This window comes from Microcaecilia unicolor, chromosome 3 (assembly GCF_901765095.1).
Source record: "Microcaecilia unicolor chromosome 3, aMicUni1.1, whole genome shotgun sequence".
Taxonomy (NCBI): Eukaryota; Metazoa; Chordata; class Amphibia; order Gymnophiona; family Siphonopidae; genus Microcaecilia; species Microcaecilia unicolor.
The window spans coordinates 334,384,834-334,405,549 of NC_044033.1; the positions used below are offsets into that span (position 1 = coordinate 334,384,834).

Sequence of the window (20,716 nt, forward strand, 5' to 3'; positions counted from 1 at the left end):
CATAAAATGATAAAATAGCATAAAATAACAAGACCAGACAAGGACACATCAAAATACATGAGGGAAGGAAAGAGGTTATATAGCACAACAATTATATTCAGCAAACTATAATCAGAGTAAAGTAACAATAAATCCTGACGACAATAGGACAATAAACAATAAAATTACCAAAAATAAAAACACAAAAACAGCTTTTGAAAAGGAGCATCTTCAGTTTTGACTTAAATCTAATAAAGCATGGATCAGACTGTAAGGAGGGTGCTGAGGTACAGCCTTACTCTCAGACTCCAGGGAAGCTTCCTCCCCCAATGTAGAGAGTGGTGCCATATGGGTTTATGTCGACATTGACACCAGTCGAGGCGTTGGAATCAAAGACTGCTCTAGAGGCAGAATATAAGATTAAAGAAAGAGTTGAGGCTAAGCTGCAGCTGGTGTAAGAGCCCTTGATGCCTGAGCGGTGTGCAGCTGAAATATCTGCACCAGCTCCTTCCTGATCATGGCCCAGTACTGCTAATTGAGGGCAGGCATTGGCAAAGTCTGAGGAACTGTTTAAGAGACAGCCTAAGAAAGGGCCGGTGTCAAACCAGAAGCGGGAATCTGGCAGCTTGGAGACTGACACACCAGCACCTCCACTAAAGAGAGGTAACTATCCTCTCAGTGCTGGTGCTTCTAGGTACTGGCAATGCCGAGGCCCTGGTGCTCCCAGCACCATGCTTCAAACAGGGCCGATGTTTATGCTTCTTTGGCTTCGTTCAACACTCAGCATTGTGATCCTTTGGTGCCGATGAGGATGACATCAAACCGGAATGTGTCCTGGAGTCTGATCCGATGCTGACCGGTCCTGGGGCCTACTATTAGCACCTGATATCAAGGGAGGTGGAGACTTCCTCGATGCCGATGTACTTTCAGTAGTAGATGAAATCTGAGCAGCCATCGTGGTTGATGCTTTCAGTGCCGATGTTTATGGATGAGCATTCAAGGAGCCAAAATGTTTCTTCTGCTGGACCTGATGCACCCTCTGTGTCCTCAACTGCATTTTTTTAACAGAGAGAAGGCCCAAGGCACCTGATGCACCAAGTGTGTAGGTCTGTTACAGAAATCACCTGTTTTGGGATCTTGCCATGTACTTGTAACCTGGATTGGTCACTGTTAGAAACAGAATGCTGGGCTTGATGGACCTTCGGTCTGTCCCAATATGGCAACACTTATGCACTTATGTACTGTATATCACAGAGGCCATAGCAAGGTGCAAACCCTCTATATTTCTAGTTTTTATTTCAATATGGCTATTTTGCTTTTCTTGAGCTGGAGGCAGACTTAAGAGTTGCAAGAGAGTTATATTTTCTGAAAACTACCCTTCTAAGGCTGTGGTTTGACATTTGGCCTATGCTAACTTGTGATAAGTTGCTGGTCAGCAACTGAGCCAGAGACTCCTATGACTAAGGACACCTGCAGTATCAAGATAAAGAATCAAAAGGAGAAGTAAGTGGGTATGGGTAAAATTGTAGGCTCAGCAAGAGGTTGGAGGGGGCTAGCATGATGACTGGTATAACAAGGGCATAGGTCAACCCATATCAAATGAAAACTTATGCTTATGTGCATGACAGGCCCTAACTGTCAATGCAATGAGGGAATAAATGATAGAAATTGGAAAGTACTGGAACTGGAACATGATTCATCATAACAGGAAATAGAATATCCTGGAAAGATGCATATTCATTAGGTAGGAAGGGTAATTATAATTAAGATAATGAAGAAAGGAAGAAAAAGTATTTAAGAGGAAACAGGACTGAGGATGGCGAGCCTCAGTGTGTCCACTAGCAGGTGGATATATTGACAGCTCCCAGGGAAAGCTCTGTTTTTATTTGCTACATATTATACTATATTGGGAGTTTATTTCTTACTATTTCAGTAATTACTGATTGGCTTCATTGACAATTTGAATAAAGATTTATGTCTAATACTTATTTAGTAGCCAGAGTTTTTCTTGCCTGGGGTTCTGCCTGGGAGGCAAGGGTCCACCCTCCAGGAGACCTCCAGAAGGTTACTCCTGTCTCAGAGGCAAAGACAGAAGTAGACAGTAATTAATGCATTGGACATACCTTTTAAAGCCACAATATTTACACATGTTCTTGCTGTCTTCAGCTAGGTTACTCTTCCTTTTATTTGCGTGATTGATTTTAAGTAAAGAAGTAACCAGAATATGAAATGAAAATGAATGAATGAAAAAGAAAAATCAAACACACACATTTTTTGTGCCCAACACTCTTTTGCTCAGCTTTATCTCCTTGACAGCTCAGTACAGATTTCCTGATACTTCATACTTGTCATCCAATACTTTTTCTCCTTCACTCTGTACAGTATAATTATGTTATAAATATTTGATATGATGAATTCAACCTTTTATTTTCAACAGATCAGTTACATGTCAGGGAATCTTCTCATGAGCGACACAGTTAAGTTTCCTTATTTTTACCGGACTGTCCCCAGTGAGCTGCACCTCTGTGCTGGGATAATCAAACTATTGATGCATTTTTGCTGGACCTGGGTCGGTATCATTTCATCCAGTGATGAAAACAGCATGAGGGCTGTGCAGATTCTGAGAGAAGGGATTGAGCAGAGTGGAGGTTGCATTGAATTCATAGAAATCTTCCATCATTCCACGTCACTCATTCTTCAAAATATAGATAATATTTACAACGTCATCATTACATCGTCAGCTAAAGTGATTATTTTGTATTGTAATAGAGAGTACACAGAGCATGTAAGATACACAACCATTTGGGAAGCACCTGGAAAAGTCTGGATCATCACAGCTGAAAGGTTATTTTTCTTTCCCTCATACAATGTTGATATGAAAAACAACTTTGCTTTCACTGTAGGAAAGAAGAATATTCCAAACTTTCACAAATTTGTTCGTGAGGTGAATCCTGCTCTATTTCCAAGTGATTCATTGATACAGGCATGGTGGAAGGACCTGTGTAACAACCAGTGCCCTAAGAGTATCCAAAGATCCTGCAGCAGTAATGAAACATCTGACTACCTCTTACACTGTGACATCGTAATCCTTGGGAGCAGCTATAATATTTACAATGCTGTGTACGGCCTGGCACATGCACTGCATAACATGATCTCTTCTAGATCTGGAAATACCAACCTTTGGAGTGGAGAAAGTGAGAGCATTTTGGATTTTTTACCATGGAAGGTAATATCCTTTGATGGAGGAATGTTATTTTCACAAAGAAGTGATGGTCTGTAATTGCAGGATGCAGTGATGTCTGTATACTCACGTAGATATTTCCTGCCCACCATCAGAGATGTGCACCAATTTGAAAGATAAAATTGGAATGTAAAGTATATATAAAAATTATGAAGGTAGTATAAATTGCATAGCTGTAAGAAGTTTTTTAGTTGCTTCATTTATAAATTACTTCCACAGCGAGTGCATCTTTTTCCAATGTCAAAACATCTGCCTCATATAACAGAAATCTACTTAAAACACTGTACAACAGTATGAATTTGTCAACTAGTATTAACAAACAAATAACCCAAATTTTCCACTTTATGTCCCATTTTGTCTTTCCCATCTTACCACTTCCCCGATCAAACTTCATTCTTCCCTGCTGTAAGTTTACCCTAGCAGAGTCAGAGATAAAGGTAAACCCAATGGGGCCTACACAGACCTGGAGAGGGGGTTGAGGGTTTGTTGGGAGGGTTGGGGACTTCAGATGGCAACAGGTTGAGGGAGGGGAAGGGAAGATAGCAGGCAGTTTCTGGGGCTTTGAGGGGGGGAGGTTATGCAGGTCCTTGGTGATATTCAGCCAGTGCCTACATAACTGTTTTATGAGGGTCCTGGCTGAATATTGATGGGAACCTGCAACAGCTCCGGTAGCCAGCCCCACAAAAATTAGCCCTCAGTATTCATTGCCGGGGACTGGACATGGCTTGGCACTGAATATCAGGTGGATTAGTGCTTGAAAATGAATAGTTTTGGCCAGTTATTTATAATAAACTGGGTCCTTTGTTTTGCACCTAATACTCAATGGGTTTCCCTAACCACAACCTCTCCAAAAGACATTACATGATGTGCTACCTGCAAGCAAGCCTTCTCTGGAGTAGCCCCCACACTCTGGGATGCATTCCCTGAAAGGGTCCTCTTAACAAACGACTATCTCTACTTCAGAAAGCAGGTGAAAGTTTGGCTCTTCAACCAGGCCTTCTATGGAAGAAGTAACTCATAGTTTGAGAAAGATTCTTGAGAGAGTTTAGATGGTTACTTCGGATTGAAAACCATTTTGACCTAAGATATCACATTTTGAATATTCGGTTTGAACAAAATCAAGAGTGGTCCCGTGATTGTTGCTTTGACAGCATTTGAAGCTAACTACTACTTTTTTGTTCCCGTTTTTTGTGATATTTAGACTTCTAACTGAGTTTTCCAACTTTATACAACTAGTGGGAAATTTTGGTTATTGTTTATGCACTTAGGTTAAAATTTGTCACAATTAAAACCTCCTCCGTTTTTTACTGCAGACCTTTTTTCTCCTGTTTTGAGGTTCTTGGAGTTGTTTTGCTCTGCAGGTGTTTTCGGAGGTGGTTGGAGCCAATGATGATAGCCATTTCAGTTGGTGTCCAAGCACATGGTACCCTGGGCTTATGAGGCTGCATTGTTTAAAATTTATATAAAAAGTGACTTTAGATATAAGTGCTAAATCAATACCTCATAATCAGGGCATATATACATTCAGTAGTTTCAAAAGTAGTATACTATGCCATACTTTGTATTGATATTTCAATATTTTTATTGCTGTAATTCTCTATTGCTTATGTTTGATTTATTCTTACTGTACACTGCTTTGAGTGAATTCTTTCAAAAAGGCGGTAAATAAATCCTAATAAATAGAAAATATAGATATAGTTATAGCTATAAATGAAGATATAATAGATAACTATATACATGCACCTGCAATACTTTTCCAAATAATATCCTTTACATCATGCTGCTTTGAAATGAAATCCCATCCCTACAATAAGGAGCAGATTGTATGTGCTTGACATCAGGAGTGTATCCCTGCAGTTAGTTCACTAATAAAAATGTTTTGCTTCCCATTAGCTTCATCGTTATCTGAAGAACCTTCATTTTAAGAATGTTCTGGGTGAGGAAATCCTTTTTGATGAGAATGGTGACCTTGCCATTGGATATGATATTATAAGCACTGTCATTCTACCCAATGGGACACGGAGTAATGAAATTGTTGGAAGTTATAACCCCTATGCTCCATTAGGGGAGGACTTTACCATCAATGAGAAGGCGATTGTGTGGGAAGACTTGTTCAGCCAGGTCAGATGTAACATGGAAAAACTTATAAGAATGCCAAATATAACAGGAAAAATTTAGGGCCCTGTTTACTAAGGTGCACTAGTATTTTTAGCGCATGCTAAAAATTAGCACATGCTAACCGTGTAGGTGCCCATAGTAAACAGGGCTCTTAATTTATTTCAAATCTGTAGCTAATGATCTCATCATATTATATACCCATATTTTACTCCTACACACAAAGAAATAATCTCAGAAGGGAACTTTATCCCTCCAAAAATTCTCCAAATATAGAGGGTCAAAAAAGATATATTGTTTCCCTTGCCAGGAGATTAAACATTTATAAGGGAACCTAAAAAAAAAAGTCCCATCCACTTGAGGAAAACAAAAACAAACAGAGCAGATGAAAAGGTCAAAGCAAATGTTTATTGAAATAACATAAATTCAAACTGTCAGACAGAGATCATGTTTTAACCACATCAGGGATGTGTCAGAGGCTCTATGTGGTGGCAACAAAAAATATCACCACATCGATTTGACAATAATCTCTAGAAGATGGCAGCGTCACCTCATGAAACCAATAAAATCTCCTCACACAGCATCTTCACAAACAGAAGTTAAAAGCTCCTTCCTCAGAATTTAGCACACGTTTTTTTCACTAGAAAGATGCAGTCTCATACCATCCCTAAACACTGCCCTGTGGTAACCATGTGAAAACCAGTTTATCAAATGAATGAAGAAATTTTAAAAATTGTCATTTTTCAAATGAGTCAGTTTAGTACCATGACTCCAAAATATGGTCCCTAATCCTTCTGAATCTTTGACTTTCAATTTCTACAAATGGGAGCTGTTATTCAGTAGGTCAATGAGTATTGTGTGCAATTCTGGTCACCTGCATCTCAAAAAAGATATAGTAGAAGAGATTCAGAGCAAGGGAACTAAAATGATTAAGGGGATTGAATGACTCTTATTCAAGGAAAGGCTAAAGCGGTTGGGGCTCTTCAGCTTGGAGATAAACAGCTGAAAAAAGATATAAGAGGTTTCTAAAATTCAGAGTGGAGTGCAACAGTAAATCCAAATCGATTGCTTACTTTTTCAGTAAGTACAAAGACTAGAGCACATGCCATAAATTACTAAGCAGTATATTTTAAAAAATAAGGGGACATTTTTTCAATAAGGGGCCCTTTTACTAAAGGGAGGTTGGAATACCATGCGGGTAGCCCAGTGGTATTTCTGGTTTTGGCACACACCAATTCCCATGCCCGATTATTGCACGAGCAGTGCGTGAACCCTCGTTGCCTATTAAATAGGTGGCAATAAGGGCTCAGGCAGTAAATGGTTGAGCACCAAATGAAAAACTAGGATATTTATTTGTTTATTTGTGACATTTCTATCCCACTTTATCCCAAACAAGTTTGTGTTCAATGTGGCTTACAATAAACAGTATAGGATACATAACAAAGAATAATGCATAAGAAAGTAATTTGTTGTAAGAATCCAATTTTACAATACAGTATCATAAACATATTGGGATAACTATAGATATTAACATTTAGAAAATATATTATGAATGAGAAATTGGACATAACCAATTCAGGTGACAATTAGTTGTTTGAGATATGGTTGTTCTTTGTGAGGGTTTGAATAAGAATGATTTGAGGGTTTTGTGGAATCTAATATATTCCTGTATATTTCTTATTTTGGGTGGTAAGGAGTTCTACCATTTGGTAAGTGAAGTCTGCAGAGTGGACAGTTTTCTAGATCACTTTTTTGCAATTTGGGAGGTGTAGTCTGAGGTAGTTTCTTGCCTCATATTTAGTGTTTCTTTGAGGTGAGTTTATTAATGGGACCATATAGTCTGGAGCTGTGTCATTTAGTATTTGAAAGATAAAGGTACATAATTTGAAGGTGATGCTCGCTTTGATGAGAAGCCAGTGTAATTTGATTAATAAAGGGGAGGCACTTTCAAAATGAGAGATAAGAGCATAAGTACATAAGTATTGCCATACTGGGAAAGACCAAAGGTCCATCAAGCCCAGCATCCTGTTTCCAACAGTGGCCAATCCAGGTCGCAATATACCTGGCAAGAGCCCAAAAAAGTACAAAACATTTTATGCTGCTTATCCCAGAAATAGTGGATTTCCCCCTAGTCCATTCAATAACGGTCTATGGACTTTTCCTTTAGGAAGCCATCCAAACCTTTTTAAAATTCCATTAGCTAACCGCCTTTACCACATTCTCCGGCAATGAATTCCAGAGTTTAATTACATGTTGAGTGAAGAAAACGTTTCTCCAATTCGTTTTAAATTTACTGCATTGTAGCTTCATCGCATGCCCCATAGTCCTAGTATTTTTGGAAAGCGTAAATATCTACCCGTTCAACTCCACTCATTATTTTATAGACCTCTATCATATCTCCCCTCAGCTGCCTTTTCTCCAAGCTGAAGAGCCCTAGCCGTTTTAGCCTTTCCTCATAGGGAAGTCGTCCCATCCCCTTTATCATTTTTGTCGCCTTTCTCTGCACTTTTTCTAATTTCACTATCCAGCATATTTTCGAAAGAGAAAAACGCCTATATTTTGATCCAAATCGGGAGATGGGCGTCTTTCTCCCATGGGCGCCCAAATCGGTATAATCGAAAGCCAATTTTGGGCGTTTCCAACTGCAATCCGTCGCGGAAATGGGTAAAGTTGACAGGGGCGTGTCGGAGGCGTGGTGAAGGTGGGACTGTGGCGTGTTTATTGGCTGAGCAGAGATAGGCGCCTTTGGGCAATAATCGAAAAAAGAAAGGCGTTTTTAGCGCGAATTTAGGTCACTTTTTGGACCCTTTTTTTCACGATCAAGTCCCAAAAAAGTGCCCTAAATGACCAGATGACCACTGGAGGGAATCGGGTGTGACCACCCCTGACTCCCCCAGTGGTCACTAACTCCCTCCCACCAAAAAAAAAAAACAACTTTAAAAACTTTTTTCCCAGCTTGTATGCCAGCCTCAAATGCCATACCCAGCTCCATCACAGCAGTATGCAGGTCCCTGGAGCAGTTGTTCGTGGGTGCAGTGGACTTCAGCCAGGTGGACCCAGGCCCATCCCCCCTACCTGTTACACTTGTGGTGGTAAATGGGAGCACTACAAATCCCCCCCAAAACCCACTGTACCCACATCTAGGTGCCCCTCTGCAGCCATAAGTGCTATGGTAATGGTGTAGAGTTGTGGGCAAGGTTTTGGGGGGGATTTGTGGGGCTCAGCACCCAAGGGAAGGGAGTTATGGACTTGGAAGGTATTTTAATTTTTTTTATTATTGTTACAAGTGCTCCCTAGGGTGCCCGGTTGGTGTCCTGGCATGTGAGGGGGACCAGTGCACTACGAAATCTGGCCCCTCCCAGGACTAAATGTCTTGGATTTGTTTGTTTTTGAGCTGGGCGCCTTTAGTTTCCATTATCGCTGAAAAACGATACCGCCCAACTCAAATCCGCACAAATCCGATGCATTTGCCCGGAACAAACCGTATTATCAAAAAAAAGATGGAAGCCCATCTTTTTCGAAAATACGGTTTTTCCCACCCCTTCACGTACCCGTTCTCGGAGATAGACGCCCATGGAGATAGGCGTTCGCATTTGATTATGCCCCTCCACGTGTTTTTGCCTCCAACGCAATCTTTTTTTCAAAGTCCCTCTTAGCCTTCCTTATCAGCGCTTTGCATTTGACTTGACATTCCTTATGCTGTTTCTTATTATTTTCAGTTGGTTCCTTCTTCCATTTTCTTAAGGATTTTCTTTTAATTCTAATAACTTCCTTCACCTCACTTTTTAACCACGCCGACTGTTGTTTGGTCTTCCGTCCTCCTTTTTTAATATACGGAATATATTGTATATGAACCTGGCTATTGTGTTTTGAGCTGTTTGGAGTTTATTCAACAGGCACTCCTTACAGCCAGCATATATGGCATTACAATAATTGAACGTGGATAGTGTTAATGATTGTACCAATAGTCTGAATGTTACTGATGAGAAATAGGGTCTGATCCTTTTTAGTTTCCAAAGAGACCTGAAAGATTTTGTGATTACTGAGGAAACTTGAGTATCAAATGTTAAATGTTTGTCTATAATTATACCTAGAATTTTCAGATTATTGTCAATGGGGAATGAAGTGTTGTCAATTGTGAAACAGTTGTAGTCATTTTGGTCAAATAGGTTGGTAATGACCATGAATTTAGTTTTTTCTTTATTTAGATTTAGTTTGGATTCTGAGGCCCAGGTTTCCATCAAATTTAAGCCAAGTTTTGCCTTTTGTAAGATGTCTTTAATGTTCTTTTTGAAGGTTATGTATATAGTAACTTCATCAGCATATATGAATGCTTTGAATCCTGCTGTTTCTAGTCTGTTGCCTAATGGTGACATCATTACATTAAACAGAATGGACGATAATGGAGAACCCTGAGGGACGCCACAGTCCGGTAACTAAGGAAAGGATAGGGTACTTTCATTTTCACTTTGTAAGATCTTGATTTCAGGAATCCTTGAAACTATTTGTGGACTGTGCCACATATATCAAAGCTATCTAATATATTTAGTAGGATATTATGATCTACTACATTGAATGCACTAGACATATCGAACTGTATTATTAAGATCTTAGACCCTATGCTAATTTCTTTTCCGAGATTTGATACTAGGGTAGTAAGGACAGTCTCGGTGCTATAGCATGGTCTGAAACCTGATTGTGATTTGTGTAGTAGGGAGAAATGTGAAAGGTAGTCCATAGTTTGTGCTGCTACTATTCCTTCCATCACCTTTATTATCAAAGGAATGGAGGCTACTGGTCTGTAGTTATGGTGATTGAATTGTTTTTTGGTATTGGTGTTAGGATAATAGAACCTTTATTATCAGGGAAGGTGCCATGGAATAGTAGGAAGGAGATATGCTGCTGAAGCAGATTGATGAATATATTAGGATCTTCCTTCATAAGGTAAATAAGACAAGGATCTAGTATGCATTGTGAGGTTAAATATTTTAGGAGGTAATGTTTTACTGTGTCATGAGTTGGTAGTTGGAAGGAAGACTAGATTCTGTTGGTGGCTATTCCTGTGTGTCTGACTGTTTTTCGTAAATATCTTAATGGTTGACTTTTAATTTGAGGACTCCTTCTTTGATTTTAACTATTTTTTGTTCTAAAAAAGTAGCCAGTTGCCAATAAATTAATAAATGGCCAATAAAGACCTCTATTTAAAAAAGGGTTTTCACAACCACTGTAAAAAGTGGCCTCAGTGATCAACAATTCCACGTGCCCACATTACCGCAGGCTACATTTTACCGCTGCTTAGTAAAAGGACCTCTTAGTGTATACTTAAGCTCTGGAACTCATTGCTGGAGGATGTGGTAAAAGATGTTTAGGAAAGCTGGGTTTTCAAAAAGTTTTCAAACAATTCAAATTCCTGGAGGTAAAGTATTAACAGTAGATCTGGGGAAGCCACTGCTCATTCCTGTTACTAGGTAAGATGGAATTGCTAAGTTTTGGGATCCTGCCAGGTACTTTATGTCTTTATTGTCCTCTATTAGAAACAGATATTGGACTTCAGCAATTCTTCTGTTCTTAATGACTGTATAACTGATCATTTATCTGAATATCTTCATGCTGTATTCAGTGTTAATATCCATATAGATAAGTCTGCTTAGATATGTGGACCTAATGTTGTACAGATAAGTTATCCATATAAAGTTAGACCTGTTCTTTCTGGGTATAATTTGCTATGTATGGATAAGTCATATGGGTAGTAAATGAGTATTACTATCTATAGAATTTTATGCTTGCCCCTGGAACAACTTTGCTCCCTTCTTCAGATAGGCAGATCAATTTTGGCTGTATGTTGACTTAAAAAGTCAAAATCTATCCATTTTGTGAGGGAACACATTTAAACAAAGAACTTATCTGTCTGAGTCTTATGAGCAGATGGAAATTTCAAAGTTATTTGAGGAAACAGGTATTTCATCATTGTGTTTAATCAAGATATTAATTTTAAAGGTGACTGGCACAAGAATATTCCTGAACACATTCCCCAACGAACCTGAATGACTGATTCCAGGTCAACCCTGTTTCAAAGTTATCTATTTTTCTAATAAAAATAGTACTCATACCTCACCCCCATATTGTATTGAATAGTTTGGTAATAAGAAAAAAAACCCAGTAGAACCAGCTGATGTTTGCAAATAAAAGTAAAACTGCATCTGAATAGTCATAATCCAGTGTTATCTCAATTTTGTCTGATTATTTTCTCAATCCTTAGGCACCTCCGCAGTCTAGATGCAGCCTCAGTTGCCTTCCTGGGTTCAGGAAATTAACCAGGGAAGGAAAGTCTATCTGTTGTTATGACTGTATTCGCTGTTCAGAAGGTGAAGTCTCCAACCAAACTGGTGAGTGATAAAATGAGGTTGCCCTTGGGCACTGGCTATTCATTATTGAGCCTGTATCAAGCCCTCAATAATGAATATCCAGCCTTAACAGGCTAAGCATTGTTTAAAAATACTGGTGGCCATAGCTATAAAAAAACAATTAAGGTATTGATCACCAATATCCAGATAGATTTAGTACTCACATAGATATTTACTATATAAAGTATTGGTCCACTATTCAGCACTAGTTAACTGGGTAGAAGGGTTTCCTATAAGATTAACCAACACTGGGGGGGGGGGGGGGGGGGTGCTGCGGAGCACTGACTGAGATGGCAGCATAATCACTGAGCTCTCAAAGACTCCTGCTATAATCAGAAATGTCACTCAACTATGTGCATTTAATTAACATTCCTTGGAACTCTGCTAGGCTCAAATCTTATGGCTTCCGGCAAAAATAGCAAACGTCATAGAACTGAACCAGAGCAGGTTGGAAAATCTGACGACGCAGGCATGGCAGCCATATTGGAAGAAATCCGTGCTATCAGAGATTTAATAACAGCACTAAGGAAGATCTAAACGACATTAAAGAAGATCTATCAGTCATCAGGTCGGACCTCTCTTTGCTGAACTCCAAAGTTCTTACTTTGGAAACGAAACAAATCACATCAGAGGAAAACATAAATATGTTGCAAAAACAAGTCAAGAAGTTTTACACTGCTTGAGGGGGAAATAGAGGACAGTAACAACAGAGCTAGATGGAACAGCATTCATTTACTAGGCCTTCCTAAAAATATAGAAGGTGCTGACACAAATACAATTCTTAGAGAAATTCATAACAAACATCCTGAGTCTTCAATGTTCCAAGGATTATGAATTGGAAAGTGCACATAGAGTGCCGACTAAAGTGGGGCCTAATTGTTATCCTCAGGCAATGGAAATTCTTCAACGTGCCCGCATTCGTGCACTAGTAAAATGTGAAGGCCAGGAGCTGCAATTTCTACCAGATCTCTGCAAAGCCACTGTTAAAGCTCGGAAACAACTTCTGGTGTATTGGCCTAAACTAAAAGAGATTAATGCTAGCTACGGCCTTCTCTACCCTACACGACTACGTGTAACCTACAACAATGCCACTAAAGATTCTCTTCTCCTGAAACTTTGGCTTCCTACTTGGAGGAAATAACTCCAAGTAAAATTGACGCAAGTTGAACCTTGATTACCTTAATATGAGTTTATATTACAATTTTACCTTCTGCATAGATTGTGTCCTAACTTGTTATTGCCGGTCACTAATCATTGTTTTCTTGCAGGGTTAATTATGTTTATGCTAGATCAGCATTATTGCATTGTTATACATAAAGATTTGTTTACATGTCATTACTGTTGATATTTCCATTACCTTTCATGGTATTCTATCATACTGGGAGTCAGTGAGACGTTGCAGGTCATCCGGGTCTCCACATCTCATGGTTGGAACATACTGTGTTTGTTATATATACACTGTTATGTTTTTGTTTATGTACTCAGATTACAGTATGTTACCTTACAGCGCTGTTATCAACATTCTATGATCTTGACATCACATGACTCTCACTATACTTACCCTTAATGTTAAGGGCTTCAACAATCCCATTAAAAGGAAAACAATCCTGGATTCCTTGAACAAGAATTTACCTGATGCTATTTTCTTTCAAGAAACACATTTATCTGAACATGAGTCAGCCAAACTTAAAACTACTTGGTCTTTTCCGCCGCTATTTTCTGCAGCTGATGGGGAAAAAATGGCATTGCTATCCTCATCAGAAAGAGAGATAACATTAAACTAATGTCATTTGATACAAATTCTGTAGGTAGATGGGTTAAAGTATTTATTTATTTATTTATTTATTTACTTACTTACTTACTTATTTATTTACAACATTTATATCCCACATTTTCCCACCCACGGGCAGGCCCAATGTGGCTCACAATAAATTACAAAAGCATACATTAAATCTTCAACAATCAATGGCAATGTAGGGAAAGGGACAAGTGAGTAATAGCAGAGGTGGGAAAATAAGGATAGAAATAGAGTTCAATAGGTAGCAGTGCGGGGCGGGTCAAGAGCGTAGGCCTTTCCAAATAAGTAGGTCTTAAGGTATCCTTTGAAGGCTGGATGGTCTGAGATAACTTTCACGAATTTAGGTAGGCCATTCCACAGTTGTGCATTAATATAGGAAAAGGTGGAGGCATAAGTGGTTTTGTACTTGAGGCCACAGTAGATTGGGTAATGCAGATTTAGGTAGACAATCGATGACAAACCTTTAATTCTATTAAATTTATATGCTCCAAACACTGATTGTCCTGAGTTTTTTCAAACAATTGCAGATTTAACCACATCTGATGGTGATAAGCCTTTTGTAATAGGTGGTGACTTTAAGCTCATTCTGAACCCTGATCTAGATAGGAAATCTATGTTTCCACATAAGAAAACCAAGCTTGGTTAATTCTAAAAAAAGTATTAGTTTTTAGTTTCTGAGGCTCTGCTAAACAAAGTGATTCATACTGGTATTGACACTATACAGTACATCTTTCTGACCATGCCCACATTTCATTCCAGTTTAATGATTTATCATTAAATACACCTTCCAAAACATGGTGTTTCAATTCAGGATTAGTACCTAATCCAGACTTTATAAAAGAAATTACTAGAGAATTTAATGACTACTTCCAAGGATTTAGATATTGATAGGCTTAGGAAGTATTTTGATCCTTTGCTTGGCTCTGGTATTTGATTGTAGTTTCAATTTAACACATTAAATGATACTAACTAGATAACTAGATGGAATGTTTTAATGCCTTCATACGTGGCTCAATTATCCGTTTCTCAGCCAAATTGAAAAAGACACAACTATCTGAAATTATTGATTTCGAAAAAATTATGCAACATCTTGAACAACTCCATCAAAAAACACCCTCTGACTTGGAAACATTGGATATATTTAAAAATGTGCAATATAAATACAACTTACTATTAGCCACTCAGGCTAGCAAAGAGATATTTATGAAATCTGCTCAATACGATGCTAATAATAATAAAGCTGGTCATTTGCTACCTAGCTACTTAAAGACCAGAGCATAAAAACAATATCTCTGCCATTAAAGATGACAATAATACTTTAATTACAAACAAACAATGCATATTAAATACCTTTCAGCACTTTTACTCAACCTGATGGAGATCTCGCTTTTCTAAATGATTTTAAACATCAAACACTTTATATAGATGATAATTCTTTATTAACTTCTCCCATAACTGAACAAGATGTAATATCTGCATTAAAGTCCATGGCCAAAAAAAATCCCCTGGACCTGATGGTTTTACTTTGGAATTCTATGTTGCCTTCCAATCCATACTAGCTCCCATTCTAAGCTCATTCTATAACAACTTAATTCAATATGGTGACATTAGTGGCAGCTTTACAGAAGCCACTATAATAGTCCTTCTGAAACCTGGTAAGGATCCTCAATATAAACAGAATTAACGTCCCTTATCATTAATCAATCTTGATGCTAAAATATATGCCAAAATCATAGCTGATAGACTAAAAGTTATCTTACCTAAAATCATCAACCCTAATCATCAACAGGTTTTATGCATTGCAGATACAACACCAGACTGTTCTCCAATCAGTGGCATTCTGAGGGGTGCTGACACCCAGGGCGGATTGCAGATGCGCCCCCCCCCCCGGGTGCAGCACCCCCCCCCCCCGTGCAGCGCGACCCCCCCTGGCAAGGAGACACCCCCCACCCTGGCGAAGGAGCCTCCCCCAGGTGCATGCCGCTGGGCGGGGGTGCCGCGCGCCGGTCAGCGTCGTTGGTTTCCATGCTCCCTCTGCCCCAGAAGAGGTTACTTCCTGTACCGGGGCAGAGGGAGCATGGAAACCAACGATGCTGACCGGCGCACGGCACCCCCCCAGCGGTGTGCACCTGGGGCGGACTGCCCCACCGCCCCCCCTTGGTACGCCACTGTCTCCAATATTATATTGAATGCGCAAACCTCAGCCACAAACTTTGTGGCTATTGGGTTAGATGCTGAAAAGGCATTCGACCATGTTGAATGACCTTACGTGTTTCATTTTCTCAGTTGGTTTGGTTTCTCATCTGATGCAATAAATATGATTATATACTCATCCAATTATTAAATTGTTTATAAATGGCCTTTTCTCTCATCCATTTTCTCTAACCAGAGGGACCAGACAGGGGTGCCCTCTCTCTCCCCTCTTATTTAATATTGCTCATGAACCATTACTAATAATAATACAATACCCATATCAAATTAAAGGTATAATCTTTCAGCTAAACTATTGGCCTATGATAATGATGGCTTATTATACACAACTCCTTCATCCATACAAGGCGTACGCAGCGCTGCACAAACATAGAAGAAAGACAGTCCCTGCTCAAAGAGCTTACAATCTAATAGACAAAAAAATAAAGTAAGCAAATCAAATCAATTAATGTGTACAGGAAGGAGGAGAGGAGGGTAGGTGGAGGCGAGTGGTTACAAGTGGTTATGAGTCAAAAGCAATGTTAAAGAGGTGGGCTTTCAGTCTAGATTTAAAGGTGGCCAAGGATGGGGCAAGACATAGGGGCTCACTCCTATTGATATCAGTCAGAACATAAAGAGCTGCCATACTGAGTTAGACCAAAGGTCTATCTAACCTGGTATCCCCTTCTCAACAGTTGTCAATCTAAGTCACAAGTACATAGCAGAATCTCAGAAAGTAGATAGACTCCATGTCCCTTATTTCCAGAGTTAAGCAGTGGCATTCTGAACATCTATTTTAATTATGGTTTATGGACTTTTCCTCCAGGAATTTGTCTAAACCTTTTCAAAACCCAGCTAACTATTTTTGTGAAATCCTCCAGCAACAAGTTTCAGAACCTAAACATGCTTTGAGTGAAAACAAAAATGTTTTTTCTTGTCTTAAATATACTACATACTAATTTTATGGCATGTCCCCTAGTCTTTGTACTTTTTGAAAGATTAAACAACCGTTTTTATGGTTACCTGTTCCTCTCCACTCCTGATTTTATAGGCCTCTGTCGTATCTCCCATCTACAGTTACTTCATATGAATTTTGATCTATCATCTTAATCATTGTCACCCTTCTCTGTACCTTTTCTAATAATGCTATGCAACCACAAGAATACTACACACTAAGTGATGTGTGGATGAAAAGGTTTTGGTCCATGGGGGTAATAATTAGGTGCCTAGAAGATGCCTGGGAGAAGTCTATTCTATAAAAGAATGTAGACATTCATGTATATCCTGCAACAGATGCTATTTGTGAGATAATAAGACAATACTTTTCATTCTCAGATATGGATACCTGTATAGCATGCCCAGAGGACCAATGGCCCAATCAGAAGAGAGATGCCTGCATCCCAAAAGTAATAACCTTCCTGTCCTATGGAGAGCCTTTGGGGATAACTTTGACTTTCATCATAATTTTCTTCTTTCTCATCACTGCTGTTATTTTGGGAATCTTTATTAACTACCAAGACACTCCTATAGTGAAAGCCAACAACCGAAATCTCAGTTACATTCTCCTCATCTCACTCATGCTCTGCTTCCTCTGTTCTTTGATATTCATTGGCCGTCCTGAAAAGGTAATTTGTATTGTCCGACAGATTGTCTTTGGGATCACTTTTTCCATTTCACTCTCCTCTGTATTGGCAAAAACCATCACTGTGGTCTTGGCCTTTCAAGCCATCAAACCTGGCAACAAGCTCCGGAAATGGATGGGTTCCAGGGTCTCAAACTCTATAGTCCTTTCCTGTTCCCTTCTTCAGGCTCTTCTCTGTCTCATCTGGTTGTGTACTGCTCCTCCCTTCCCATATCTTAATATGAGATCAGAAACTGGAACAATACTAATTGAATGTAATGAAGGGTCAATAGTTGCATTTTACTGTGTTCTGGGATATCTAGGATTTTTGGCTGGTACCAGTTTCATTGTAGCTTTGCTAGCAAGAAATCTACCTGACAGCTTCAATGAAGCCAAGTATATCACCTTCAGCATACTGGTGTTCTGCAGTGTCTGGATCTCCTTCATTCCAACGTATCTGAGCACCAAGGGCAAGTACATGGTGGCAGTGGAGATATTTGCTATTCTGGCCTCCAGTGCTGGACTTCTGGGATGCATCTTTTTCCCTAAGTGCTACATTATTCTGCTGAAGCCTGAAAAGAATAGCAGAAAATACCTAACTAAAACCTGAAATGATTAAAATTTGTGCAAATGATGGATTAATTTATTATTATCATTTGTTGGGCATGTCCAAAGTGATCTGTGTTTTTGCCAGAAACTGTATCATTGGTCTAGGCCATGCTAAATTTCACATATATTTTTTTTTATTAAAGCTAAAATAAGATGTTAATGCATAATTTGAACATAAATGTTAAGTAATACAATGGTTAATAACAATTTTGTCCACTATACTTTATTATTGGATTAACCTTATACATGTGAGTAGTTTTTCTGGTCTTCCTCCCTTCATGTTTATTCAGGTTGCAAGGAATGGGTTCCAAACAGACTCCGAACTGCTCAAAACACAGCCACCCAATTTATTTATAAAGCTACATGTTTTGAAAAAGTCTTCCCTCTACTAATTAGACTGCATTGGCTCCTATTAAAGCTATCGCTTAGTTTAAGATATGTACCTTTATTTTTCAAATAATATATGGACTAGCTCCAGATTATATGCATCATCTAACTGAACTACCTTCACATAATGCCTTCTTTGGAGCCAGATATGTCTGCTATAATTCAGCACTTTCCTCAGATTTCTTCTACATCGGAACTAAATGTTGGAACTCTCTGCCTAAATCTGTTGAATTCCATTCTAATTTAAAGTTAAAAACTCATCTCTTTGCAAATTCATTTCAAATGTATTTACATTGGTCACAACTAACTAACTAACTAACTAACTAACTAACTAAGGGGCCCTTTTACAGAGCGGCAGTAAGCCCAATGCGGGCTTACCCCTTGCCCTTTCGGGACTACTGCCAGCCCATTGTGGCCGCCGATGGTAGTTCCGCCCCGAGTGCACACCATTTCGGGGGAAAAAGAAACCCCCTGAAAATGGCTTGCGCTGCGGTAACCTGGCAGTAATCGGGCAGGCTACCAAGTTAGCGTTGGAGCCCTTATCACCACCTCAGTTGGTGGTAAAGGTTCCCCATCACATGGCCATGTGGTAAGAGTTCTCTTTCCGCACAACCATGTGTGCGTTGGGTCTTTTTACCCGCTGCGGTAAAAAGGGCCCTAGCGCACAGGAAAAACGGCCCCCGCCATCAGCACAGGTCCTTTTTTCCCACAGTTTGGTAAAAGGGCCTCTAGCTAACTAAATAAAATTCAATGAGAAGACAGTAGTAACACTTGTGGGCTACTTAGGAAGCTGTTTTAGCTATTAATATAAAAATTAACAGTTAATGATGTACAAGTCAATTTTTACAATACCCTCTAGTAAGTGAATAGTCTCACTGCAGTTTTAAAAAATGGCCCCTATTATTTAAATAGTGCAGAGTCAGCTCTGGATTTTTATTGCTTATGTATAGCATTAACATTCTTTTAAGGAAAATATGCTTTAAAATTGGTACTTTTTTGTGGTCAAACTGTGTTGTTGTTTCTTGATGTTTCCAGGCCAACTCAAATGAAATGTAAAGCCTTCCTGAAGCTGAGACCGAGGGCCCTGTTTACTAAGGCACACTAGTGTTTTTAGCACGTGTACTAATGCTAGTGTTTGCGTGTGGTAATTTTTAGTGTGAGCTAAAAACGCTAGTGCCCCTATAGCACGGCTTAGTAAACAGGGCCCCTGGAGTCTTGGCTTTGGATGGGACTTTTTTCTTGAAGTTTCCTTGTAAATGCCTGGTAACACATGGTGGCAATTCTTTTATATTTTTGGACCGACTACACTTGAAAATTTATATAGTTTCAAAGGAAGGTCTTAGTACTTTTCCTTCTAGTTAATGATGGGTTTTATGTAGAAGGTTTCATTATATTTGTCTCTGCTGCAGTATCTTTGAGTTTGTCTTTTGTTAGATATGTCATGTTACTTCTTTTTTTAATTTCATTAGGCACTTGCAATTCTCTGTGATGTGGACTAGTATGCTTTGAGATATGAATTACTTTTCTTGATGTAATTTTCTTGCATTTTCTTGTAATTATTATAATTTTTGAAGAAAAACAACTATGTAAAGGTCAGGATTCAAGTGATGAGACAGTAGGATGGTATTTTCAAAGGCTTCGCAGAAACTGGACTGTTCACAATTGACCATGATGAACACATATACATGTAAGTACTTGTACATGTTCTGCCTGATTCTATATAGAACGCCTAGAGATCCATGCTGAAATTCAGGCTAATTACTTAATTGGCTTAACAAGCTAAGTGGAGGACTAGCCTAGTGGGGAACTGGGTTCGATTTCTAGTGCAGCTCCTTGTGACTCTGGGCAAGTCACTTAACTCTCCATTGCCCCAGGTACAAATAAGTGCCTATCAGGGCTCATTTTCAAAACAGAAAAACATCCAAAAAGTGTCCTAAAAGCGTCTTTCACAAAGATAAACGTCCAAAGCGAATAATAGAAAAGAAAGAAAAAAATGTTCTAACCACTAGTATGTCCAGTTCAAAACGTCTCCAGAGGCATGTCTTGGGGGGCAGTCTTACGAAATGAATGTATCCAGCGCATAACGGATAGCAAAATGATTTCACATTGGCGAGAATTTAGACGTACACACTTAGACCTGATATAAAAGCATCTAGAGTAAGAGCTAAGTTGTTTTTAGACCCAATAGCGATTTTGTAGAGTTGGAGAGTGGAGTAATAGCTGGTTTGAGAGAAAGTTGAGAGTTGTTCAGTGTTGTGTTACCGTTTGTCTGGGTGCCCTAGTCTGAACGTTTTCACCCTGACTTGCCTCCTTTGTGTTTCACCTTTTCAGCTTTCCCACCACTGCTACCCCCCCCCCCCCCCCAGCCCACC

At 39.2% G+C, this 20,716-nt stretch overlaps 1 protein-coding gene across 1 annotated transcript; it reads left to right on the forward strand.

Annotated features, from left to right (window-relative positions):
- Positions 1-112: 112 nt before the first annotated feature.
- LOC115466874 (vomeronasal type-2 receptor 116-like) lies at positions 113-17,967 on the forward strand. The gene is given in 5 exon segments (XM_030198446.1): positions 113-121; positions 2,417-3,205; positions 5,114-5,341; positions 11,595-11,721; positions 17,063-17,967. Coding segments are annotated over 4 exon segments (2,040 nt in total). The 5' UTR covers positions 113-121; positions 2,417-2,425.
- Positions 17,968-20,716: the final 2,749 nt, after the last annotated feature.